The 27643-nt window shown below is 50.8% G+C and overlaps 1 protein-coding gene across 5 annotated transcripts; it reads right to left on the bottom strand.

Annotated features, from left to right (window-relative positions):
* Window positions 1-51: 51 nt before the first annotated feature.
* On the bottom strand, window positions 52-27643 carry LOC120403333 (tripartite motif-containing protein 72-like). 5 transcript variants are annotated; one of them, XM_039534318.1, is made up of 4 exons: window positions 27467-27643; window positions 11761-11847; window positions 2890-2953; window positions 52-1105 (listed from the first exon to the last, which is right to left on the bottom strand). In XM_039534318.1, exons 2-4 carry the CDS (start codon window positions 11770-11772, stop codon window positions 510-512), a joined length of 672 nt encoding a protein of 223 aa, XP_039390252.1. In that variant the 5' UTR covers window positions 11773-11847; window positions 27467-27643; the 3' UTR covers window positions 52-509. The 5 variants fall into 5 exon arrangements, with proteins under 5 accessions (XP_039390252.1, XP_039390253.1, XP_039390256.1 ...); XM_039534319.1 differs by lacking the exon at window positions 27467-27643 and adding an exon at window positions 21227-21399; XM_039534322.1 differs by lacking the exon at window positions 27467-27643 and adding an exon at window positions 18045-18068.

Genomic DNA, 27643 nt, shown 5'->3' with positions numbered 1-27643 from the left:
CTCCACCAGAGCGAGAGGCACAGCGCAGGCAGAGTCGACGGGAGCGGCAGCAGTCGACTCACCGTAGTGAAGACACTGCGGTGAGTAGATCTAACTACATCAACTTCAGCTACATTATTCATGTAGCTGAAGTTGTGTAACTTAGATCGATTCCCCCCCAGTGTAGACCAGACCTGAGATACTGTGATAGTAAGAAACATTTTTTTATCCTAGTCAAGACAAACCCATTGGAGGACGGGGCTTAGGAGGGTGGGTTGCTGAAGGGAAAACCCCTCCAATAGCTCTGGGAAGGAGGGTGAATGTACCAGAGTGAGCGAGTCTCTCATGGCCTCAACTCGCTGCATTTTCACTGCCCCATCCCAACCCCCTGGCCTGTCTGAGCTAAACGTGCCGGCTTTGCCTGGTCGCTGGGTGAGGTTACTGCGGCTCAGAGCAGTGCAGTGAAGCTGGCTAGCCCGAGGTATAAGCTGGTAGCCCCAAGGCTGGGATTGCTTTGGTCCCCACCCCCACTAGCGACTGCAGCCCCCACCCTGCAGGATTTTAAGGGTCTGGGTGTTGCCCCCATTGTCGTGCCAGCAGGGGTCGAAGAAGGGGTAGACGGGGGCGTCGTTGAAGGCAGCGTTGTAGAAGGAGTACAGGGGGATCAAATCACAGGGGTCATCGGCGTTGTAGAAGGTCACTTCCTTGCCCTTGTAATCGAGATAGACCCCGATGGTCTCAGGGTGGGGGCTGCACTCAAAGGCCATCGGGTTGGTGTCAAACGCCTTGTACGGCTTCCCGGCCTTCTGCTGGTTGTAGCCGATCAGCCAGTAGCCCTCGGTGCAGACCTCACCAGACCTGTTCTCGATCAATCTGCCCTGCCTCCTGGCTCGCTCCGAGACGATGCCCAGGTTCCAGCGCCGCTTCTGGCCCACGAACACCTCCCAGTAGTGCTGCCCCGCGCTGAAGCTCTGGTTGGTCACCACACAGTTCGCCGTGTCGAATCGCTTCGGGCCGGAGCTGACATTGTTCTCTGAAGTTCCACATCTCACCTCCTTCCCGTCCGCTGGGATCTCCAGCAGGGGATGGGCCGTGTCTCGGTCCAGGGTTAGATCCTCCATCTTCACTGGGAAAGGCAGAGGGGGTCGGGGGAAGGGTTTTATTCTGCAGGTTTATGACTGTTTCCATCACAGCCGGCCCCTGATACTGATTTTTGGGATGGCCACAGACGTCCCAGCCCTGCTGTGAGCCCAGCCCGTCTCACGCTAAGCAGGACTGGCCGGGTCGCGGTCTGGAGGGGAGATCTCCCTGCAAAGCTCTGGGAGTGACTCTGCCATTGGAGTCAGCGCGGTGGTAGGGGACGCGGTGCTGCAGGGAGCCCGGCGGGGGGCTCTCCCCTTTCAGTCAGTGCTGGCCCCAGCACCCCAGCCAGGCGCCACTAGAGGGCGCTGTGCTGCTGGCAGTGGGGTGTATATACAGCTGCCCCATCCCAGAGGTGGCTGCATCTCACTGCCAGCTGACGGATCCCGGTTGTAGAATCACAGAATCCTAGAAATGTGGGGCGGGAGGGGACCCCGAGAGGTCACCTAAACCAGCCCCCTGCATGGGGACAGGGAAAGGAAACCCCAGACCAGCCCTGACAGGGGTTTATCGAGCCTGTTCCTAAAAACCTCCAGTGATGGGCAATGTTCCCTCTCATTTGCTACGTCCATGTGCAGAATGAATTTTATGTGCACCAATATGGAGGTGATGCGTGGCGGGGGTGGGGCAGAGGGGTTTGGAGTGTGGGAGGGGACTGAGGGCTGGGGCAGAGAGTTGTGGTGCTGGGGGTGGGTGCAGGCTGCCCTGGGGAGAGAGGACTCCCCCCAATCCTCTCTCACTGAAGCAGCCCAGGGCCGGGGGTGACGCGTCTCTCCCCGCCTGTGCAGCCCTTGATAACTGGCTGCGCGGCCACGCGGCTTAGAGGGAACGTAGGTGACTGGGCTCCCATGACCTCCTTTGGAAGCCAGTTCCAGAGCTTAACCCCTCGTAGAGTGAGAAACTTTCCCCTAGTATCTAACCTAAATCGCCCTCGGTGCCGATTAAGCCCATTACGTCTTGTCCTGCCTTCTGTGACATGGAGAACAATTGGTCCCCGACCCCATCCTCTGGAGAACGGCCCGTAACGTACCTGAACTGGACTGTTATCCGGCCCCCGCTCCCTCTTCTTCTCCCCGGACTGAACAGGCCCAGTTATTCTAACCTCGCCTCACAGGTCAGGGGCTTTCTGAACCTCTCCTCAGTTCTGCTGCTCCCCTCTGGACTCTCTCCACTTTGCCCCCCTCTCTCCTACAGCGCGGTGCCAGGACTGGGCACAGCTCTGCAGCCGGGGCCCCCCCAGTGCCGAGCAGAGCGGGACAGTTACCTGCTGGGTCGAACTCGCGCCCCTCCTGCTAACACCCAGTTATTCCCAGCCTGGGACGTGCTTTGGGGACCCGTGGGACGAGAGACCCTAAGGATTGTTCTGCCCAGTGCGCCGGCCATTTCAGCAGCCCCCTCCCCTGCCCAGTGACAGCCAGGACGGCACTGACGGGCTGCAGGGGGGAACTGAGCCGCTGCCCCCTGTGTCCCACGCTCACCCTGCTCAGCCCGGGAGCGCCCACCAGCCCGCGGGAGACCCCGATGAGCCTATAGGCCTCACCCCCTGCCCCACTCCAAGGGTGGGGGGAGCTGTGACCTCCTGGTGGGGGGGCTGAGGCCTGGTTTCCATCCCCTTGAGCTCCCCCCTCCTCTCGTTCCCCAGCTCCCCCCTCCCTCCTCTCTGCCTCCCCCCACTTTCCCCTCCAGCTCCTCCATTCGTGCCCCTGCCCCCCCTTGGCTGGCTCTGGGCAGGGTCAGACGCCTGGTCTCTGGCTCGTCGGCCTCACTCACCCGGTGCCGGGAAGTCCCTGGGGCGAGTTCTGGCAGCTTTGCTCCTTGGCCACATTTCATTGCTCTGGGGGGAGAGCGGAAGGCAGGTGAGAGTCTCTCCAGGCCCCGCTGCTTTATACAAGGACCCTGACCAACCCTGGGGCCCTCCATGGGGCAGGGCACATCACAGACCCCCCCCCCGGAGCAAGATCGGGGACCCTGGCACTGCACAGACCCCCCTTGACTGAGAGTGGCCCCATCACACTGGGTGCTGCATAGACCTCCTGACCGAGCCTGCAGCCCGTTGCCGTGGGCGCTACGCAGCCTGGGCCCCCGTTGTGCCTGGCGCTGCCCGGGCACTCAGTGAGCAGCCGTCGCTGGCCGGAAGAGCTCACAGTTAGTAGAAATGGCAGCCAAAGAGCAGGAGGGGAAACAAAGGAGCAGGGAGGGGAACTGACCTGGCCCAGGTGACACAAGGAGTCGGTAGCAGAGTTGGGAACAGACCCCATGTGTCCTGAGCCCTGGTCTGTTACTCTATATACTGGGCAATGCTGCCTCTGAATGCTCGAGTCCATCTCTGGCTCTGGGAGGGGAGTGGGGTCTAGTGGGTCAGAGCAGGGGGCCTGGGAGCCAGGACTCCTGGGTTCTCTCCCCGGCTCTGGGAGGGGAGTGGGGTCTAGTGGGTTAGAGCAGGGGCCTGGGAGCCAGGACTCCTGGGTTCTATGCTAGTCCAAAAAGTACTATGTCATACTGTAGTTTTCAGGTGTTTCAGGTACAACCACCACCACCCCAAACATGACAAGATTAGGGAAGGCCCATCCCCATCGGTAAAGGTGTGAGAGTTCACAGTAAAACATGCTCTGACGTCCTCTGTAAAATCAGGGCTGAACGGAGGTGACCTAGCTGATATTGCTATTCTCCTGTCTAGGCATAAAAATTGTGTTGTGTTAACTATGGATGCACTATCCTGATCTCAGATCCGTATAGCCTATTCCCAGACAGGAAGGGAAATTGATCTTGGGTGTATTGAATTAGTGGCTAGAGGAAAATAAGATCAAGTGCACAAATGCTAGAAGTCTAAATAATAAGCTGGGTGAACTAGCGTGCCTGGTGATAAAGGAGGATATTGATATAATAGGCATCACAGAAACCTGGTGGACTGAGAGCAATCAATGGGACACAATCATTCCGGGGTACAAAATATATCGGAAGGACAGAACAGGTCGGGGGAGGGTGGGGGAGTGGCACTATATGTGAAAGAAAATGTAGAATCAAATGAAGTAAAAATCTTAAATGAATCCACATGTTCTATAGAATCTGTATGGATAGAAATGTCATGCTCTAATAAGAATATAAGAGTAGGGATCTATTATCGACCACCTGACCAGGACAGTAATAGTGATGATGAAATGCTAAGGGAAATTAGAGAGGCTATCAAAATAAAGAGCTCAATAATAGTGGGGATTTCAATTATCCCCATATTGACTGGGAACATGTCACCTCAGGACGAAATGCAGAGACAAAATTTCTTGATACTTTAAATGACTGCTTCATGGAGCAGCTGGTACGGGAACCCACAAGGGGAGAGGCGACTCTAGATTTAATCCTGAGTGGAGCGCAGGAGCTGGTCCAAGAGGTAACTATAGCAGGACCGCTTGGAAATAGTGACCATAATACAATAGCATTCAACATCCCTGTGGTGGGAAGAACATCTCAACTGCCCAACACTGTGGCCTTTAATGTCAGAAAGGGGAACTATGCAAAAATGAGGGGTTAGTTAATCAGAAGTTAAAAGGTACAGTGACTAAAGTGAAATCCCTGCAAGCTGCATGGACACTTTTCAAAGACACCATAATAGAGGCCCAACTTAAATGTATACCCCAAATTAAAAAACACAGTAAAAGAACTAAAAAAGAGCCACCGTGGCTTAGCAGCCATGTAAAAGAAGCAGTGAGAGATAAAAAGGCATCTTTTAAAAAGTGGAAGTCAAATCCTAGTGAGGCAAATAGAAAGGAGCATAAACACTGCCAACTTAAGTGTAAAAATGTAAAAAGAAAGGCCAAAAAGGAGTTTGAAGAACAGTTAGCCAAAAACTCCAAAGGTAATAACAAAATGTTTTTTAAGTACATCAGAAGCAGGAAGCCTGCTAAACAACCAGTGGGGCCCCTGGACAATCGAGATACAAAAGGAGCGCTTAAAGACGATAAAGTCATTGCGGAGAAACTAAATGAATTCTTTGCTTCAGTCTTCACGGCTGAGGATGTTAGGGAGATTCCCAAACCTTTGTAGGTGACAAATCTGAGGAATTGTCACAGATCGAAGTGTTGCTAGAGGAGATTTTGGAATTAACTGATAAACTTAACAGTAACAAGTCACTGGGACCAGATGGCATTCACCCAAGAGTTCTGAAAGAACTCAAATGTGAAATTGCGGAACTACTAACTATGGTTTGTAACCTGTCCTTTAAATTGGCTTCGGTACCCAATGACTGGAAGTTAGCTAATGTAACACCAATATTTAAAAAGGGCTCTAGGGGTGATCCTGGCAATTACAGACCAGAAAGTCTAATATCGGTACCGTGCAAATCAGTTGAAACAATAGTAAAGAATAAAATTATCAGACACATAGAAGAACATAAACTGTTGGGCAACAGTCAACATGGTTTCTGTAAAGGGAAATCGTGTCTTACTAATCTATTAGAGTTCTTTGAAGGGGTCAACAAATATGTGGACAAGAAGGTGTAGTGAGGCGGCCTGGCTCCCGGCCGCTCCTGAGAGGGCCGAGCCAGAACAGCCGCCTCAGTGGGCAGAGCCACCGCCGCCTGTCCCCTCCCCCCAGAAGTCAAGGGGCGGGACAGGAAGTATAAAGGCCCAGCCCCAGTGCTCAGTTGACCGCCGGCCGCTGGAGAGGACAGATGCTGGTGCCTGAGCTCCTGCTGGGCCAAACCTTCCCCGAGCCCGGTACCCTGAGGAGCTGCCTGAGCTTCCCCTCGCCCAGGGTCCTGAGGAGCCGCCCGACCTACCCAGTGCTCAGTACCCCGAGGAGCCCATGGTGTGGGACCTGGCGGGGGACGCTGGAGATTTACAGGTACCAATGGAGGGGGAGATGGGAAGTGGCCCGGGGGTAGCCGACCCCGGTCTGGCTGCAGCAGACCCCAAGCCAATGTCAGTGTGTTTCGGCCGGGATCCCCACTGACCCAGCAGCAGACTGACTGCCGCTGTTAGGGCCCCGGGCTGGGACACAGTGGAGTGGGTGGGCCTGCGTCCCCCCTGCCACCCCACTCACGGGGCCTGTGTCTCCCCCTCGCCCCGATGCTCAGGCGTAGGAGCCTGGACTTACCTTAGTACTGTTTGTTGCCCCGCCCTGATCCAGGGCTTGGGCTTAAAATACTGAACTGTTTACTCAGCCTCGTGTAGTGAGGCGGCCTGGCTCCCAGCCACACCTGAGAGGGCCGAGCCCCCACAGAAGAATCCAGTGGACCTAGTGTACTTAGGTTTCCAGAAAGCCTTTGACAAGGTCCCTCACCAAAGGCTCTTACGTAAATTGAGTTGTCATGGGATAAGAGGGAAGATCCTTTCATGGATTGAGAACTGGTTAGAAGACAGGGAATAATGGGTAGGAATAAATGGTAAATTTTCAAAATGGAGAGGGGTAACTAGTGGCGTTCCCCAAGGGTCTGTCCTAGAACCAATCCTATTCAACTTCAAAAAGATCTCACAAAACTAAGTGATTGGGCAACAGAATGGCAAATGAAATTTAATGTGGATAAATGCAAAATAATGCACATTGGGAAAAATAACCCCAACTATACATACAACATGATGAGGGATAATTTAGCTACAACTAATCAGGAAAGAGATCTTGGAGTCATCATGGATAGTTCTCTGAAGACGTGCACACAGTGTGCAGAGACGGTCAAACAAGCAAACAGGATGTTAGGAATAATTAAAAAAGGGATAGAGAATAAAATGGAGAATATCTTATTGCCCTTATATAAATCCATGGTATACTGCTTATAGATGTGGTCTCCTCATCTCAAAAAAGATATACTGGCATTAGAAAAGGTTCAGAGAAGGGCAAATAAAATGATTAGGGGTTTGGAATGGGACCCATATGAGGAAAGATTAAAGAGGTTAAGACTTTTCAGCTTGGAAAAGAGGAGACTAAGGGGGGATATGATAGAGGTCTATAAAATAATGAGTGATGTGGAGAAAGTAGATAAGGAAAAGTTATTTACTTGTTCCCATAATACAAGAACTAGGGGCCACCAAATGAAATTAATGGGCAGCAGGTTTAAAACAAATAAAAGGAAGTTCTTCTTCACGCAGCGCACAGTCAACCTGTGGAACTCCTTGCCCGAGGGGGTTGTGAAGGCCAGGACTATAATAGCGTTTAAAAGGGGACTGGATAAATTCATGGTGGCTAAGTCCATTAATGGCTATTAGCCAGGATGGGTAAGGAATGGTGTCACTAGCCTCTGTTTGTCAGAGGGTGGAGATGGATGGCAGGAGAGAGATCACTTGATCATTGCCTGTTAGGTTCACTCCAACTGGGGCATCTGGCATTGGCCACTGTCGGTAGACAGATACTGGGCTAGATGGACCTTTGGTCTGACCCGGTACGGCCGTTCTTATGTTCTTATGTTCTTATGTTTTTAAGTGGTTCTGACTCGTTTCCTTGTCAACAGGGAATTTAAGAAGATGGCAAGGAGATCAGAAAGCAGTTCAGTGAATGAAGGAACAGCTGAAACGTTCTTGGAGCTCAGAAAACAGGAGATGACTCAGGCATCTGGTTCTTCACTCAGCATATGGTAGCGATGCCGATGCAGGTCTTTCATCATTGTCATGTTCTAAGTCAGGCACCAACTCTGATCAAGTTGCACAGGGGCTTTATCTAAACTTCAATATCTGGACCTTAAAATGAGCCCGAGCGAAGGGCAAGGGCATGTGGGCAAAGGGAGAATGGGGGACTGTGACGACTTGGGGAATCTATGTACAGTTTGAGTTTGGAGTGACGTTACAAGCTCCCTGTGTGCATGTACCCAGCTACAGTCTCCATTTTGATTGTAAGCCTGGTTTGTACCTTCCCTGCTGTCCTTCTATCTCAGACTGAAATTCCAAGGTGTGGTGACACAGGAGGGTCGTTAAACCTTGATAGTCCTCCATATGGAGGCACCCTATATCAGTGGTTCTCAGCCTTTCCAGACTACTGGACCCCTTTCAGGAAGCTGATTTGTCTTGCGTACCCCAAGTTTCACCTCCCTTAAAAACTACTTGCTTACAAAATCAGACATAAAAATACAAAAGTGTCACAGCACACTACTACTGAAAACTTGCTGAATTTCTCATTTTTCCATGTAATTCTACAATAAGTTGATTGGAATATAAATATTGTACTTACATGGCAGTGTGATACTTGAGCCTATTTTTCACTTGTGAGTCTTGTCATTCTGGGAGGCAGTGAAGCAACTGCAATAATTAAGTTTTTCTCCCATTTGACTCTATTGCTACTGTTTCTCTTGATGGCAGCCACAGCAGGAAAGGAGAGTTCACAAAGACATGTTGACCCAAAAGGTAACAGAATATCCAAAGCATGGTTCCCAAGGTGAGCATACCCTTTCTGCACTAAACACCAGAACTGAGTTAGTGTGGAGTCATTAAACTTCATTTGCAGACCACAGTCTGAGGACAGCTCAAGAAGCTTCTTGCTAACTGGCAGAGAGGTAACTGCTGCTAACATCTGACAAAAGGAATGGGTTTCTTACCCAGTCGAATTGAGCGGAGCTGTGTTGAATGTTGGGTAAATATGACTTGAACTCAGCTGTCAAGTGGGCCAAAAAATGGTCTACTATTATTTCTTTAATTTTGCTCTGCTCAATTTCCCCTATGCCAACATCAGTGACATATGCACGAAGCAGTGGAAAACAGGTAAAGTCTTTGTTTCCATATTTGGACTTGCAGAATTCAGTTTTCTTGATAAACACATTCACTTTGTCAGATTCAGACTGTTAGTGTCACAGCCTTGCATGGATAAATGTAGGTCATTCGGCTTGCTAAATATATCTCAGCTAGGCAAGTTGAGCTAAGCACACAGTATTGTCAAACACAGAGGCAAGAGGGGATTTATGATCAGAAAGAAACGTGAGCTTCTGTGCATAATTCAAACAGTTGTCAAGGACTTTCCCTCTTGAAAGCCAGCAAACCTCTGTGTGAAGCAACAGTTGCTGAGGTTCTGACCCCATCTCTTCGCAAAGAACGTGAAACAGGTGAGCATGGAGTGGCCGGGACTTGATAAAGCAGAGGCAATTTTGACAATCATTTTCTGTGTATGATCCTTGCAGTGGGTGCACGGAAAGGATTTTCTTTCTTGATCCTAGCTACAAGTTCGTTCACTCACCTGGTCATTGCAGCAGCCCCGTCAGTGCAGATACATTTGCATAAATTCCAACTCAAATCGTGTTCAGAAAAAAAATTAGTTTAAAAATGGCCTCTCTGGTTGAGTTTGCCTTTATACTTTTGCAAAGCAGTATGTGCTCGTTGATATCAGTGGCAATCAGCTGAGCTTCTCCACTAATATCCGGGGGCTCATCAAGCTGAAGGGCGAACGTTTTTGCCATTTTAAGTTTCTCTACAAGTTGAGAGACAATATCCTCAGCCCTTTCTTCAATTCTATGACACACGGTGTCACTTGGTAAGGGTACTTTCCTGAGAGTATCAGCTGCTTTTTTATCAAGTGTGTTTTCTGCAAGCACAACAGATGCACTGGCTTCATACTGATATTTGATAGAGTTCCTCCGCAAAGGAAACACAATGCTTGAGGTGGATCGCTATTTGGAGATGTGAATCCAAAAGCAATTGATTCCTCGCAGATTTGACGATGAGTTTTTTCCAGCCATTTTCAATTTCTTACCATTTTCACTGTTGCCACTACCACCGCTTCATTTTTACATCACAAGTGCATGCACACCGTGACAACTTCAACCTCATTAACGTGCTTGCACACATCAGTAAATGACATAAAACATGTTTAATACAGTGCATATATGCATGTTACATTACCGTATAATAGAGTATATAGAGCTGTATAAACAAGTCACTGGCTGTATGAAATTTTAGTTTGTACTGACTTCACTAATGCTTTCTATGTAATGTATCCCTAGTTGAGAACCATTGTCCCATGGTTCGGTCAGAGCAGTTGTCAAGGTTAATGCCTCTCCATTGTCTTTGGTTTGGCAGGTACATTGCTTCAGCCCCTGTCAGCAAGTGGTGGATTCCACCTCCACACAGGGACATCCCCGGACATAACACATTTATAAGAACTTCCTAACATCAGCCAGAATCCATAAGTTGTACAGATTTCCCCCAAATCGTCACACTGGCATGTTCCAATCCTTCTTTCGCACTGAGAACCAAGTCAGAGATTTAAGTCACAAAGTAAAGTGCCCGATATGGAGTTTGCTTCCAAGTTTGAGGCTCAAGAGCAGCAAATCTATGGTTGTGCCTTGGGAACAGTTTCATATGCAACTTCTTCAGCACTTCCTACTTGTCCCAGTGAGCCAACGAGGCAAAGGAAGGCCCATAACAAAACCCTGGCATGGCCTGTAGCTCTCTGCCAAACAGCAGCTGCTGATGCTGTCCCAGAGACTAGCCTGTTGTATTGGAATAAAACCTTGTGTGCTAACAATGAGGCACTTGTCCATGCAAACTTCTTCAGTCTCTTGATGCCTGTGCATTCTGATCGTCTTTCATTGCCTGATCACATGCTGGTTTTTCCCCAAGAAATCCACTGGAAATTAGATTTGTTAGGAGAACATTAAAACTACAGAATGAGGCTCCAAGAAGTCAGGAAATGCCAGAATTACTCACTGGCTAAGCCAGCCTGGCTTCAAAGCAGGAAAGGGGAGATCTGAAAAAAATTGACCCTTGAAAACCTATTAGGAGACTTCCATATGGGTGTGAGTCCAACTCTTGTGAGGGAAAAGGTCTTAGCTCTGGGTGTTCTTGATCACCATTTGCAACTTTCCCTCAGAACGTGACTGATGGAGCAGTGGCTTAATTTTACCTTCGTTAGGCTCCCAAATTCACTTCCTTGACTTAAGAAAGAGGAGCTCCGTAAAGGAGAGGAGGGAAGGGATGAGGGACAGAGGGGAAGAAGCAGGGCGCTTCTCCATCACAGGCAACTTTTAGATCTAGACGGGATGTTTTCCCCAAAGATCTGTTCAAACAGGGATTAGTTCAGGGCAGCTCTCTGGCCGGTGTTATACAACAGGTCAGATTGGAATGACCACAGGGGTCTCTTCTGGTCTTGGAATCTACGTATCTATGGAACAGTGGGGGAAACATCAGCTTTAACATTTCTCTGTTACCTCCTGAGCCTGGCAACCCTTTTAGCAAGTCTGGTGACAGGTAAATAGAGGGGGAAATTCCAGTAACAACATCTCTAATACTGCTTAGCCCTTATACAACATTGTACTGCATGCAAAAGTTAAGACATATACAATACAGGGGAGCCAGAAGAGGGGGAGCTGGGGCGGGACCTTGGGCCGGAGTGGGAGATGGGGTCATGGTTTGGGCTCCCCAACTTCTAAGGAGAGTCTGGTGTTCCTGCTACAATAGCTATGGTACAGTACGTGGATGCAATGACAAAGTGGTGGGAACTGGTCACTTTGAACCTTCGGACATGCCCTTCTGTTCTCCAGCCTGAGGGACACGTCACCCCAGACTTTGCATTTCTTTTTAGCTGCTAATTCAATTTATTCTTCCTTATTCACTTGAGTTAGTGTCACCCCTCACGCTGACCATTGATCAAATTGTGACTTTTAAACAAACGTGGGTGGCTTGGAGGGAATGCTTGTGCCGCGATCGTTTGAGCAAAGAGGAAAAATCTACCTACCGGGGCGGCCATAGTTGATTTCAAGTTCCAAGGCTCGTCTCAAGTTGATCCAGCTGATCTGGGGATGTTGTTGCCTCTGTTTTATACCTAGCAAACACACATCCACATTAATCACTCATAGATTTAATCATTACAATGTTTATTACAATTACCTTCTGGAAATGTGCAGTTAACAAGATGATACCCTACCTGGAAATGAAAAAATGTATCAGACATTAACCTTGGAGTTATTTAACGAAAGGGTGTTACCCCGTAAGCAACAAGCTCACTCCAGTAATTGTCCAAAATTAAAGGTTCACAATCCAGAAGGCAAATAAAAAGAACCCTAAATTAATTCTTTTTAAAATCTCCTGCTGTTAAGCTGATGTCATGACATTTTAGTTAGGTACAAGCTGAGATCACAGCGGGAAATTTTGTTAACTCAACGAGGTGCCATGCCAAGGAGTGAAATAAACACACCCACAATAGTGGCTCCGAGCACGGGGCTTTCAGACTGCAGTGACTGGCACGAGTGTAAGTTCCATTTCATAGATCCCAAGTCCCTCTTCCCCCATCCCCATGATCATCTAGTCCGAGCTCCTGGATCACACAGGCCAGAGAACAGCTCTCCAGTCGTTCCTGGCTGAACTGGAGCAGAGCTTTCAGAAAAACATCCCGTCTTGATTTAAAAGCTGCCAGCGAAGGAGAATCCACCCCAGCCCTTGGCAAGTTGTTCCAATGGTTAGTTCCCCTCAGTGCTATAACTTTGTGCCTTATTCTCAGTCTGAATTTGTCTAGCTCCAACTTCCAGCCACTGGAGCGTGTCAGATCTTTCTCTGCCAGACTGAAGAGTCATCTGTTATCAAATTCCTGTTCCTCATGCCAGGAATTACAGACTGGGATCCAGTTCTCTTTGTTAAACTAAATAGATTGAGCTCCTGGAGTCTCTCACTGTAAGGCAGGTTTCTAACCCTTCAATCATTCTCGCAGCTCTTCTCTGACCCCGCTCCAGTTTGCCTGCTTGACTGGGGCACCAGACCTGGACGCAGGATTCCAGCAGCCGTCGCACCAGGGCCAAATGCAAAGGTGAAATCTCCTCTCTACTCCTACTCGAGATTCCCCTGGTCATACACTTGTACCATTGTGTAAATCCCCACTCTGCAGACCCCTGGCACAGAAAGATCATCCCGTTTCCCTGCTCCCTACCCTCGTCTGGCACCCCTCACCCGTCTCTTTCACTTGCTCCTTACGGGAAGCCCCGGCATGAGGTGAGTCATTAGCTCTGGCAGTTCATTTCCCCCTCAGGCCTGATGGTGACACCTTATTGCCGGCAGTGGGGTCATTTCCCAGCCCACGGCATGGGAGATTTGGGCCCAGTGACTTCAGTTGGGTCCCTCCTGATTCACCGAGGTCTGAGGCAGACAGTCATTGCTGAGCTGCGGTTCTACCCACCCCACGGGCTCCTCCCTCCTCTTCACAGCCAGTCTTCTGTGGGGCGGACACCCCATCCTACCTTCCCTCTCCTTCTTTTGGTCCCTTTCCCCTGCCCCCTATCTAGCCCCTGCTCTGTGGTGTGATGCCCCATTCTTCCCTCGTCTGGATGCTGCTATCCTCACCCCCAGGGACACCCCCCCATCTCCTTCGGGGACTCTCCTTGGGACCCTCAATAGTCCCCTCAGAGACCCCAAATATCCCTTTCAGAGACCCCAATATCTCCCCAACATCCTCCCTCAGAGAAACCCAATATCCCACTCAGAGACCCCCAATATCCCCCCTCAAAGATCCCAAATATCTCCCCAACATCCCCCTCAGGGGCCCCAAATATCCCTTTCAGAGACCCCAATATCTGCCTAATATCCCCCCTCAGAGATCCCCAACATCCTCCCTCAGAGACCCCCTGACACCTCCCAGACCTCCAGTATCCCCAACATCCCCCCAGAGACCCCAAATATCTACCAAGCATCCCCCTCAAAGACCCCCAATATCTCCCCAACACCCCCCTCAGGGACCCCAAATATCCCTTTCAGAGACCCCCCAATATCTGCCTAAATACCCCCCCCTCAGAGACCCCCAACATTCCCCCAGAGACCCCCCAAGCCCCCCAAAGTTCCCCAATATCCCCCAACATCCTCCATCAGAGAAACCCAATATCCCACTTAGAGACTCCCAACATCCTCCCATAGACCCCTGACATCCCCTTTGAGACCCCCAACATCCCCTCTCAGAGACACCCCCCAATATCTCCCCGACATCCCCCCGCGGTGGCTCCCCCAACATCCCCCCTCAGAGAACCCCAATATCTTCCCAACATCCCCCCTCGGAAACCCCTAGACAACCCCTCTCTGAGACGCCCAATATCCCACCCCGAAATCTCCAATATCAACCCAGCATTGCCCCCAGAGATCCCTCCCCCAGCCCAGGGCCCATGGGGGTTGTTACTGCGCCCGCCTCGAGCTGCTTCCTGAATCCTGCCTTTCGCAGCGCCGTGTGGTGGGGGGCAGGGCGGGAGGTGGGCATTGGGGAGATATTGGGAGATTTAATGTTTTTAAGGAGGTAAACACTAATAGGAACTGCTTGATCATGGGGGACTTTAACTTCCCAGATATAGATTGGGAAACAAATGCTAGTAATAATAATAGGGCTCAGCTTTTCCTAGACGTGATAGCTAATGAATTCCTTCATCAAGTGGTTGCTGAACCGACGAGGGGGGATGCCATTTTAGATTTGATTTTGGTGAGTAACGAGGACCTTGTTGAGGAAATTGTTGTAGGGGACAACCTTGGCTCGAGTGATCATGAGCTAATTCGTTTCCAAATAAATGGGAGGATAATCAATAGTGCATCTGAGACTAGGGTGTACGATTTCAAAAGGGCTAACTTTACTAAATTAAGGCGACTAGTTAGGGAAGTGGACTGGGCTAACATATTTAGGGATCTAAGGGCAGATGACGCCTGGGGTTACTTCAGGTTGAAGTTGCAGGAGTTGTCAGAGGCATGTATCCCGAGAAGGGGGAAATGGCTCGTAGGTAGCAGTTTTAGACCGAGCTGGATGAGCAAGCGTCTTAGAGGGGTCATTAAGAAAAAACAGAAAGCATACCAGGATTGGAAAATGGGAGGGATCAGCAAGGAAACCTACCTTATTGAGGTCAGAGGGTGCAGGGAAGCTGTGAGAAAGGCAAAGCGACGAGTGGAGATGGACCTAGCGAAGGGGATTAAAACCAATAGCAAACGGTTTTTTAGCCATATAAATAGGAAGAAAACAAAGAAAGAAGAAGTGGGACCGCTTAAAACTATAAACGGAGTGGAGATTAGGGATAATCTTGGAATGGCACAATATCTGAACGAATACTTTGCCTCGGTCTTTAATGAGGCTAATGAAGGGCTAAGGAATAGTGATAGAGGGACCGATGGGAATGAAGATATGGGGGTAGACATTATGGTATCTGAGGTAGAAGCCAAACTTGAACAGCTTAACGGAAGTAAATCGGGGGGCCCGGATAATCTTCATCCTAGAATATTAAGGGAATTGGCGAGGGATATTGCTAGCCCGTTAGCGATAATCTTTAATAAATCCCTAAATTCGGGGATTGTACCGACTGACTGGAGATTAGCTAATGTAGTTCCTATATTCAAGAAGGGGAACAAAAGTGACCCGGGGAACTATAGGCCTGTTAGTCTAACATCTGTAGTATGCAAAGTCATGGAAAAAATCTTAAAAGAGAGAGTGGTTCCGGAGCATGAGGCCGATGGCAACTGGGACAGATTACAGCATGGATTTACGAAAGGTAGATCGTGCCAAACCAACCTGATCTCCTTCTTTGAGAAGGTAACAGATTTTTTAGACAAGGGAAATGCGGTGGATCTAATATATCTGGATTTCAGTAAGGCGTTTGATACGGTACCGCATGAAGAATTACTGGTTAAATTGGAAAAGATGGGGATCGAAATGAAAATCCAGAGGTGGATAAGGAGCTGGTTAAAGGGGAGACTGCAGAGGGTAGTATTGAAGGGGGAAATGTCCGGTTGGAGGGGGGTTACCAGTGGAGTTCCTCAAGGTTCGGTTTTGGGTCCGATTTTATTCAATCTATTTATTGCTGACCTGGGAACCAAGAGTAGGAGTGGGCTGATAAAGTTTGCGGATGACACCAAGTTGGGGGGTATTGCCAATTCGGAAGAGGATCGGGATATTCTCCAGGGAGATTTAGATGACCTTGTAAACTGGAGTATTAGTAACAGGATGAAATTCAATAGTGAAAAGTGTTAGGTTATGCATTTAGGGATGACTAACAAGAACTTTAGTTATAAGGGGATGCACCAGTTGGAAGTAACGGAGGAGGAGAAGGACCTAGGAGTCCTGGTTGATCGTAGGATGACTATGAGTAGGCAATGTGATGTGGCCGTTAAAAAAGCTAATGCGGTCTTGGGTTGCATTAGGCGAGGTATTTCTAGTAGGGATAAGGAGGTACTAGTCCCGTTATATAAGGCGTTGGTGAGACCTCATTTGGAGTATTGTGTGCAGTTCTGGTCTCCCATGTTTAAAAAGGATGAATTCAAACTAGAACAGGTACAAAGAAGGGCCACTAGAATGATCCGTGGAATGGAAGGACTTTCGTATGAAAGGAGACTTGAGGAGCTCGGATTGTTTTCCTTAACCAAAAGAAGGATAAGAGGAGATATGATTACACTCTTTAAATATATCAGAGGGATAAATACCAGGGAAGGAGAGGAATTATTTCAGCTCAGTGCTAATGTGGACACGAGGACAAACGGATATAAATTGTCAGTCAGGAAATTCAGGCTTGAAATTAGACGAAGGTTTCTAACCATCAGGGGAGTGCAATACTGGAACAGCCTTCCGAGGGAAACAGTGGGGGCGAAGGACCTCCATGACTTTAAGATTAAGCTAGATAAGTTTATGGAGGAGATGGTATGATAGGATAACGGGCTTTGTCAATAGGTCATTTAAGTGCAACACTGGTAAATAGTACAATGGGTCAATGATATGATATAACCTTTTGCAGAGGGTTTGGCTGGAGAGTCTTGCCCGCATGCTCGGGGTTCAGCTGACCGCCATATTTGGGGTCGGGAAGGAATTTTCCTCCAGGGAAGATTGGCAATGGCCCTGGAGGTTTTTCGCCTTCCTCCGAAGCATGGGGCAGGGGTCGCTTGCTAAGGAGTGGGTGGATTGGCTTATGTGGCCTGCATCTTGCAGGAGGTCAGACTAGATGATCATAATGGTCCCTTCTGATCTTGAATTCTATGATTCTATGATTGGGCAGGGCTGCCCAGAGGATTCAGGGGCCTGGGGCAAAGCAATTTCGGGGGCCCCTTCCATTAAAAAAAGTCGCAATACTCTAGAATACTGTATTCTCGTGGGGGCCCCTGCAGGGCCCGGGGCCTGGGGCAAATTGCCCTACTTGCCCCCCCCCAGGCAGCCCTGATATTGGGGGTCTCTTGGAGGGATGTCAGGGGTTCTCTGAGGGGGCTATTGGGGGGGGTCTCTGAGGGGTTTTCAGGGATACCTTTGCCCAGGGGAGGGGAGAGATGGGGCATCACACCACAGGTGGGGTGTAGATGGGGGAGGGGAAGAGACCCGAGGGGGGAGGGGCTGTGTCTGTGATTTGGAAGAAAGAGGGGAGTTTGTCTCCACACACTCCCTCCGTCTCCCTCCTCCGTCACCCACCGGAGCTGCATTAATTAATGCTGACGGACACTGGCATTATTTACGAGTCGTTATTAATTAGATTTGTTAGTATTACAATAGCAACTACCGGCCCCAACCTTAATTGGGCCCCCTTGTGCCAGGCGCTGCAAAGACCCCGACCGATATCAGGGGCCCCCTTGTGCCAGATGCTGAACAGACCCCCCTGACTGAGATCAGGGCCCCCCCTTGTGCTGGGCGCTGCACAGACCCCCCCCCCCGCCCCGACTGAGATCGGGGCCCCCCCTTGTGCTGGGTGCTGCACAGACCCAGGCCAAAATGGGGGTCCTTGTTCTCCTCCTTCCTCACACACTGTCTGGTCGTAGCTCTGCCCCCGCCAGGCTCACTGGCAGCTGGGACTGAACGATTTTCTCCTCTCCCTGTAGCCCGGCTCTGAGTCCAGCTCCTTGGATGGTTCTGGGCCATCCCGACTTGGCCCGTGGTCTGTGAAGAGGAGAAATCTGGGCCTCCAGGCGCTGGATCCGGTCGCAGAGAACGAGGCTGGAGCTGTGGAGTCCCGGATCGAGGTAGGACCAGGCGGATACGTGGCCGGACTGTGGCTAAGCGGCTGGGCCCTCAGTTGCACACACAAGCAGTGTCATTACCTGTGCCGGTGGCAGCGTTTTCACTTAGGGTAACCGAACACTTCCCTTAGCCACAGGTGGAAATTTACTGGCCCGGCTCTGGGGCTCTAATTCCGCTGCTGGAGCGATGCGGGTGTAACTCCCCGTGGGGACGCGCCTACCCCAGAACAAGAGCCTTTCCCCACTGCGCACACACGGCTTTCAGAGCCACCGAAGCTAAACCCCAAACAAGCGCTGTTATCCACGGACAACCCAGGATAATCCCAGGACAACCGCTCTAATTAAATCTCTTTAAATTCAAATATTGGCTTAGACTGAAAATGGCCTTAACGATCTTGGAACAACCATTTACAAACATGGCAGCTACCTGGAGTAAATTGGCAATAGAGGTACAAATCTCTGGTGTAGACTTGCTGAGTGTATAGCAATTGCCACCTTCATTCACAATAAAACAGTCTTAATTTGATAACCAGCACCTTAACTAGCAGTGATCAGCTGACGCCCAGATTCTATATCCCACCCAATGTTTTTCCCCCCTTAGCATTCTGTTTAGCCCCAGAAACATCCTGTCCTGCTTTGAATCTGGCCTCAGTGCCGTGCGGTGGCAGGGAGTTCTGCAGGCGAAGTGGATGCTGCGCAGGAAAAGCTTACAGGGAGAACAGCAGCCCCTCCTCCTGATCTGTCTTTTCTAGTCCATCCATTTGTGGAGAATGGTGGGGAGGGGGAAATGTAGTTTCAGGAACACTAGGGGTGACCCAGTTTTCCCCACCCACTTTGTACCGCTACCCACTAGGGTAAGTTCTTCTCCAGGGCCAGGGCTAGGTGTTGGATGCCTGGACGCAGGCGTAGGTTGGTATGAATGACCGATCAGAGCTCTCCAACACATGAGTGAAGATTATGGGAGACTCAGGGCCACGGACATCAGGAAAACCTCGGCCATTGGGGCAGGTGCTTCTGCCTCTGTGGCCTGTCCTGGGCGTTCCCGGGTCACAGTCCTGCGGAGCAGGAGACAATTAACGGTCCTGCCTGACAACAGCCCCCACGGTGGATTTTCCAACACCCAAATGATTTCCCACGGACCAGCAGCAATCCGGCCTTGTGAGTTTCCACAGTGCGATTGCCATTTGTGTCTCCACTGTGACTCAGGGCAGCTCTCATTCCAGCATCCCTGTGCACTGTGGCTGGGGCGAGAGATCTGCCCAGTCCAGGAACGTAACTGGGCAGATCCGAAAGCTCTGCGGCCGCTCCTCATCAGCCCAAGCCTGCATCCTGATGCGATGGTGCCAGTCAGGGCTTGTTTCTCAGACGCAGGGGTGGGGTGTCACCATCTGCAGCTCAGTGGTTTGAGCATTGGCCTGCTAAACCCCAGGTTGTGAGTTCAATCCTTGAGGGGGCCACTTAGGGATCTGGGGCAAAAAAAATATCAGTACTTGGTCCTGCTAGTGAAGGCAGGGGGCTGGACTCAATGACCTTTCAAGGTCCCTTCCAGTTCTAGGAGATTGGTATATCTCCAATTACTACTAAGGTTATGATCTACTGGATATATTCATCCTATTTGTATGCATGCATCATTTTTGTATTAGAAGTTCTGAATATTGGCTGTGTACTTGTTTGTTTTTAAGTAGCCTTAGCAAGGCATTTGGGCAGCTTCTTTAGAAAGGATTGTGCAAGTTAAGTGCCCAGTCAAGAAACACTTAAGCTGGCAATAGATCTTGACAGACGCCAATCCATATCTGAGCTTTCCGGGATATGTGGCTTGGCCTGTAAAGTTCTGAGTCTTGCATGGACATGTGACTTGCCCATGTGACTCCAAAACTCCATTTTGTAGCTGTAATTCTGCACAGGTGGAGGGAGGGGTTTAGATCTACAAGGGGAAACTATATAAAGCCCTGGGAGACCCCCCCCCCCTCCATTTTGTCTTTAGCTGGCTCAAGAGAGCCTCTCCTCCCGCAAAGATACCGGAAAGAAACAGGAACGAAGGACAGTAACCACCGGGGTATGAGTGATTGCTGGACCCAGGCTAGTCTGTAAAAGAAGCTTATTGAGACATCTCTGAGGGTGAGGTTTCATCTGTAATCACTTTCTTACTGTGTTAGGCATAGACTTGCGTGTTTTGTTTTATTTTGTTTGTATACTTTGTTCTGTCTGTTATTACTTGGAACCACTTAAATCCTACTTTTTGTATTTAATGAAATTACTTTTTACTTATTAATGAAGCCAGAGTATGTGTTAATACCTGGGGGAGCAAACAGCTCTGCATCTCTCTCTATCAGTGTTCTAGAGGGTGAACAATTTATGAGTTTACTCTGTATAAGCTTTATATGGGGTAAAACAGATTTATTTGGGGTTTGGACCCCACTGGGAGTTGGGCATCTGAGTGTTGCAGACAGGAACACTTCTGTTTGTTTTCAGTTAAGCCTACAGTTTGTGGGACGTAGTTCAGACCCTGGGTCGGTGCTGGAGCAGCCGGGCGTGTCTGGCTCAGCAGGACAGGGTGCTGGAGTCCCCGGCTGGCAGGGAAGGCAGGGGCAGACGTTGGTAGCCCCAAGGGGGTTTCAGTGATCCAGCCAGTCACAGTGGCGTAGTCAAGCAGGGTCTGTACACAGCTGATTGCTTTGAGATACTGGTAGGGATTGTAAGTGAGTTTTGGGTTTGGTGGCTGGAGAACAGACAAAGTGGTTACCAGCGCCAGCTTTAGGAAGTGCGGGGCCTGATTTGACGGGGCTCTGGCAGGGATGACTCACCCGGTGGCGCTCCTGGTCTTCCGCAGCACTGACGGACCCACCGCCAAAGACCTGGTAGGGAACCGCCCGGTGAGCACATCCCCCCCCCCCCATCCGACCTCCACCCATGTCCTGCCCCCGACTGCCCCCCTCAGAAACCGTAACCCATAACCCCCCCCACTCCTTGTCCCCTGACCACTCCTTCCCAAGACCCCCACCCTCACTGCCCCCCAGGACACCACCCCCTACCCAACTCGCCCTGCTCCCTGTCCCCTGACTGCCCCGACACCATCCACCTACACCCCGACAGACCTCTGGAACTCCCATGCCTACCCAATCCCCCCCCTTCCCCATCCTCTGACCACCCCCCCAGGACCTCTGCCTGATCCAGCCCCCCGCACCAGCTCCCTGTCCCCGGGACTCCCTGCCCCTGCCTGATCCAACCCACCCCCAGCCCCAGTCTTTTACCACACCGCTTACCCCCACCGGAGCCATGCCAGGGCTGGGCCTGGGGCCCGGGGCCGGAGCCACGCCACCCGGCCAGAGTTGGGGCCGGATCCGCTCGTCTGGAACCAGGCCAGAGGAAGCTGCCGGGCCGGGGCTGGGGCCAGGCCGGAGCCACTCGGCCGGAGCCGGACTGGGCTGCGTGTCCCTGGAGCCCTCCTAGCACCCCCCCCCCCCCATCCCAGCTTATCTGCCACTGCTTGTTTCCAGGCTTCCTGCATGAACATCTGATTCGCGGGAAGCAGGGGAGGGGGAGGAGAAGGGGGCGGAGCATTCAGGGGAGGGCCAGGGGCGGGGCGGATAGCTGCTGGAGCTTGGGAACCGGCTCCAGCTCACCACTGGGCGCAGGGCCCGATTCAGGGGAATCGGGGGAATTGGCCTAAAGCCAGCCCTGGTGGTTACTGATGTAAGCAGAGTCAGGATGAGCTCTACCCTGACATCTGGTGGTGAATTTCAGGGAGTGTGGAAAGGAATTTCAGGTGTTTGCATTTGCACACCCACCCCGCTTAGCATAGCCCACGGCAGCCTGGGATGGTTATTTTGACAGCTCTGGGATCCCCAATTTCTTTGTTATTGGGGCAGGAGGAATAAAGTGGTGTCACCCTGATTATATGAATGAGGAACTATGAGACTGTGTTCTGACAGAGGGTCTCACCATCAATTAAGTAGCACTTGCTAGACAAGGGACATGGTTGCCAAACCCCAGTGTGTGTGTACATGTATACACACCTACCTGATGGTATGGGCCCTTTTTGAGGGCCTGGAACACCAATTGCACATTCTCCTCTCTCCACTGTTGAAGAGCAGAGCTAATTTTGATTCCATTAGGAGCTCATCTAGAGGCTGCTGAGCTGAATTCACGTTGGGCCAATGGTGCACCGGCACCGGGGCTCCCCTACTACAAGCTGAAATCACTAAAAGAGCTAAACTCACTGAGCTGAGATCACTGGGTGCTGTGTTAACTAGTGGGGGAGCCTGAAGATCTATTGCTAAGTGGCTGGCAGAGCGGAGCAGTTTGCAGCACAGTTGGAGCGGCCCACAGAACGGCGAGCAGAGTGAAGCGGTTTGCGGGGACGGCTGGAGCAGCTCACGTGTCAGCTGGAGGAGTGGTGCAGCTGGTGGAGTGGAGCTGGTCGTGGGGAAGGCTGCAGCAGAACTCCACGGAGAGGTGGGGCAGTCGGCCCCAGCCCACATAAGGTGCCCCTTAACACCCTGTGTGCCCGCCCCCATTTCCACCCAGGCTGGGGGAGTGAAACTCTGCAGATAAATTTTTCCACTCTGGAGTGGCACTGATCAGGGTCAGACTTTTGGATTGTTGGACTTTGGGGTGATTGGACTTCAGACCCTGAGGGGAAAAGGACAGTGCCAAAACTTATTTGGTGGGTCTTTTGCTCATGGTTTATGTTATGAATCCTCTTTGTGGTGTTTCCCCAATATGATGCCACATTGTTTCCCTCCTTTATTAAAAGGATTTTGCAACACTCAGACTCTGTGCTTGCGAGTGGGGAAGTATTGCCTCCTAGAGGCACCCGGGGGAGGGGTATGTCATTGTCCCAGGTCACTGGGTGGGGGCTCGAGCCGGTTTTGCATTGTGTTATTGAAACGGAACCCCTGGATACTGAACCCGGCCCTTGTTGCTGCCAACTTAGATGGGCAGAAGGGTTACACTGGTTTATTTTCTGTTTGCTTATTTTGGGCAAGAGAAATACGGACAGAAAAGGAAGCAAAATAAGTAAGAGTGAAGATCAGAAGAAGCTAGAACCGCACAAGTTGCAAACTGCCCAGAAAGGCTAAACACTGGGCGCTGGGAAAGTCTCTGTTAACTAAAAAGCCCCTGAGCTGAGTGGGTCTCAGTTTCAGTGAACTGCAGAGGGGGTGTGTCCCAGCACAAGAAAGCAGGAAAAAGACTGCCAGTGAAGCAGCTACTAAACTAGGGCTGGGCAGACTGGAAGCAGCAGAGAAGGCAAAGGACCGGGAGTTTCAACTGAAACTCAAAGAAGCAGAGGCAACAGCGCACAGAGAGGCTATGGAGGCAGAAACAGCCAGGGAGGAGGCTGCCTATAAAAGAGCCCTGGAGTTAAAAGACAGAAATACAGGCCCAGATTGAGGCCCAGAAGCATGAACTGTCTGTTATGGAGTGGAAGAGACAAAACCTTCCAGCTGCTGGCTCCACTTCCACAAATGGGAGGGACTATGTGCACATTATGACGAATCCAGTGATATTGCCAAATATTTCATCACCTTTGAGAGACTGTGCACCCTCCATGTATTCCCTGAAGATCAAAAGATGACCACATTGGTAGCGAAATTGACTGGAAGAGCTCTGGACATATTCAATAAGATGCCTATTGATGATGCTTCAAACTGATAAATTTAAGGACCTGGTTTTGAAACAATTTCAGGTTACACCTGAAGCCTACTGGGTTAAAGTCAGGAGTCTTAAGAGGGGATCTGGATTGAGTAATGTGGCCTATGTAAATTAAATGGAAGATTTGTTAGACGAGTGAGTGAGGGGGAAAGGCATTTCAAGCTTGGAAGAAATGTGTGATTTGGTTACGCCGGAACAATTCCTGAGTATGTGCAATGATGAGGTAAAACAGTATTTGTGGGACAGAAAGGTGGATGCAGTGGGTGGATTGGCTGAGTTTGCAGACTCCTTCAAGCAACCACAAGCGGCAATTAAACGCAAACCACTGGCAGAGGGGTACAGGGTTGGGGGAAAGCAGAATCACTGTTTTACCCCTGGGAAAAAGGAGGCTGGGCGTTCGCCTACCCATTCCCATGTTACTTGTCCCAAATTCCTTGTACAAGCAGAGGAGCCCAAGAGGTGCCATCATTGTAAGTCCATGAGCACCTGAGGAATAAATGTCCCTTGCTGAGTGGGAACGGGCAGCAAGTAGCACATGAAGCTGCTGCCTCTTTCCACGCAGGATTTGTGAAGGTTGCTTCTACCCAACCAAGCGGTGAACATGTGCATGCTGTTAAACTTGGGAAAGTACGTGTTGGATTGAGAGATACGGGACAGAGATTTCTGTGATCAGGAGGGACCTGATCCAGGAGAAGGATTTGTTGCCAGGGAAAATGGCAGACTTAGAACTGGTGGGAGGTTACAAAGTCCTTGCACCTTTCGCTAAAGTCCACATGCAGACTAGTGATTTGCAGACTGAACTGACCGTTGCAGCGGTGGCACACAATTTTGCATGTGGCAGAGTCTGTCCCAGGGCTGTTGAGCAGTGAGAAGGAATCTTGTGCTAAAAGCCCTGGGATGGGGTGGGGTGGTGGTGAAGTCATGTGGACTGTTGGGGGAATAGGAGGGTGTCTCAAACTCCTCTGTAGCAGTAACGGATGCAGCTTTGGGGCAAGGGGCAGTTGAAAGCAGTTCCTGTAGCCCCGGGGCTCGAGGCAAGTCCCAGAGGGAGGGGCTGGACGAAGCCAGCTCCTGTCCCATGAGGGGGATGTACCACCTTGTAACAGGTCTCAGAGTAGCAGCCGTGTTAGTCTGTATCCGCAAAAGAACAGGAGCACTTGTGGCACCTTAGAGACTAACACATTTATCTCAGCATAAGCGTTCGTAGGCTACAGCCCACTTCATCGGATTCATGTGATCGTGCATCCGGTGAAGTGGGTTTTAGCCCACAAAAGCTTATGCCCAAATAAATTTGTTAGTCTTTAAGGCGCCACAAGTCCTCCTGTTCACCTTGTAACAGGGAGGCCGTCCCAGCTGCTGACTGCCAGGAAGTTGCAGCTCAGCAGGGGACAGCCCTGCTCTGGGGTGCACAGAGACTTGTGTCCCAAAGGTGGAAGTTGGGGTCCGGTAACTGCCGCGGTGGGAACAGACCCCAGGGACTCTGTAGCTGGAAACAAGCCCAACCTGAGGGAAAGTGGGGAGTGGGGGATTTGCTGGCCAGTGAAGGGTCTGTCATAGCTGGTAGCTGTGAGCCCACAGCTGGACCAGGGTCACCTTCCCTTTTGGGGGGACACAGGAGTGTCTGACCCAGAGGGGAGCCCAGAGAGGGAAGCCCAGATGGAAGGTGAGGGGGGACCGGGGAGTCTGCCCACCTTTTGTAGGGAGGCTTTTCCCCAGGAGGAGGTGAAAAATCTGCATTTAAAATGCCAGATCCCTCGCCTGTAGGTCAGGTTTTAAGGGAAGACTGGGGGTCAGATCTCCTGGAGGAGGGAGTCCATCCAGCCGACCTGTTGGGGGCAAAGAGTGGGGTGTCTGAGGGGATCTTACTGATCCAAAGCACCCCATTAAAGAATGGTTTCAGAGTAGCAGCCGTGTTAGTCTGTATCCGCAAAAAGAACAGGAGGACTTGTGGCACCTTAGAGACTAACAGGGCCACCCGGGGGGGGGGGGGGGGCAAGAGGGGCAATTTGCCCCAGGCCCCGAGCCCCACAGGGGCCCCCACCGGAGTTTTTCAGGGCCCCTGGAGCAGGGTCCTTCACTCGCTCCGGGGGGCCCGGAAAACTCTTGCGGGGCCGGCCCCAGGAGCTTCTTCCGCTCCTGGTCTTCGCCGGCGGGGGGTCCTTCCGCTCCGGGGCGGAAGGACTCCCCGCTGGCGAATTACCGCCGAAGACGGAGCGGGACCCGCCGCCGAAGTTCAGCCCGGTCTTCGGCAGTAATTCAGCGGCGGGGGGCCCTTCCCTTCTGGGACCCGCCGCCGAAGTGCCCCGAAGACCTGCGGCGGGGGCCCCCCTCTGCTGAATTACCGCTGAAGACCGGGCTGCACTTCGGCGGCGGGTCCCGCTTCGGCGGTAATTCGGCGGCGGGGGGCACCCCGCCGCGGGTCTTCGGGGCACTTCGGCGGCGGGTCCCGAACGGGAAGGGCCCCCTGCCGCCGAAGATCCCGGGCCCCCGGAATCCTCTGGGCGGCCCTGGAGACTAACACATTGATTTCAGCATAAGCTTTCGTGGCTTATGCTCAAATAATTTTTAGTCTCTAAGGTGCCACAAGTCCTCCTGTTTTTTTCCATTAAAGAATGTTATTCCTGCCACCCTTGTAAAAAGCCCCACAAGCATGTTACTTTTCAGCTTATACCTATAAACAGGCTGGAAACTTGGCACAACAGCAAAAGCAGAACAGGCCCCCGCTGCTGTGCAGAAGGGGAAACCGAGGCACACCGCCTCATTGCATTGGTGGCTAAATGCTAAGACACCTCCATGTTAACAGATATTGCTGTCTGCGTTCTGTTAGCGATACTACACCCCAGCCTGCTTTCAGTCACCTGGGGACTCCAAACCTTGCTAGAACACCTAGGAATGACATCCTATGGTTTAAAGGTATTAAAAGGGAGAGTGACCAGGGGATTTGACATGTACTGCCTCTGCCATAGACCGTGTCCAAGCCTCTGGCAGTAAGTTCTGGAGGAGGGTGTGATGTTGCACCCCATAATGCTTTATGGAAACGTGCTTATGAAAATAAAGTTGGAGACAGGAACACTTCTTAAGCTGTTTTCAGTTAAGCCTGCAGCGTTTAGGGGACGTGGTTCAGACTGGGACTGGGTTTGCAGCAGGCTAACGGGTCTGGCACAACCAGGCAGGGCACTGGAGTCCCAAGCTGGCAGGGAAAGCAGGCTCAGAGGTTGTCTCAGCACATCAGGTGGCAGTTCCCAAAGGGGTTTCTGTGACCCAACCCGTCACAACTACTCCTGATGCAAAATATCATTACTGATATTAAGTGACACTTTAACAACAGACAAACGCTGCTGCCTGAGCCTGCAGTGAGACTGATTTCACATTTCTGTCGAAAAGTTGATGCTAGGTTGCAACAGGGGTGGTACAAACAACAACAAAAAAGGAAACTTTAAAAAAGGAGCAAACCCATTTTCCAGAACAACCAACATTTTTAATGGAAGGTTTCCATCTAATTTTTTTAAAGGACATTTTTCAAAAAATTTAAACATTTTAACCAAAAATTCCGTTTTTCAAAAAAGGCTAAATTTCTGATATTTTAAAAACTTGTTTGAAAAAACATTCTAACCAGCTTTAATCTCTCAAATAGGCCTTACAAATAAAGGTCAGTATCATGATCCCTGTTTTATAGAAAGGGAAACCGAGGCACAGAGAGAGTCCGTGACTTGCCCAAACTCACCCAGGGAGTTGCAGAGAGAAACCCAAGATCTTTCATTCCTGCCCTAGTTACTAGCCAATGCTGCTTCCTCACGCCCTGTTATCTCATCTAATGACTATGGTAACACCAATGGAGAAGGACTTACCCGCAGAGAACCAGGCACTTGCAGCTGCAGGTTTGATTGAAGATCTGAAGAGCTGGGGCTTGCACCGATTTTTATGTAGATGTTCAGTCTGTCTGATTATACTGATTGGAATGTCACAGCCAATAAGGGCGCAGGAATGCTGTACGAAATGCACCCTGAAGTCTCATTGGCTATCAC

Source organism: Mauremys reevesii, linkage group 4, assembly GCF_016161935.1.
Source record: "Mauremys reevesii isolate NIE-2019 linkage group 4, ASM1616193v1, whole genome shotgun sequence".
Lineage (NCBI taxonomy): Eukaryota > Metazoa > Chordata > Testudines > Geoemydidae > Mauremys > Mauremys reevesii.
This window is presented reverse-complemented; position numbering and strand designations above follow the sequence as displayed.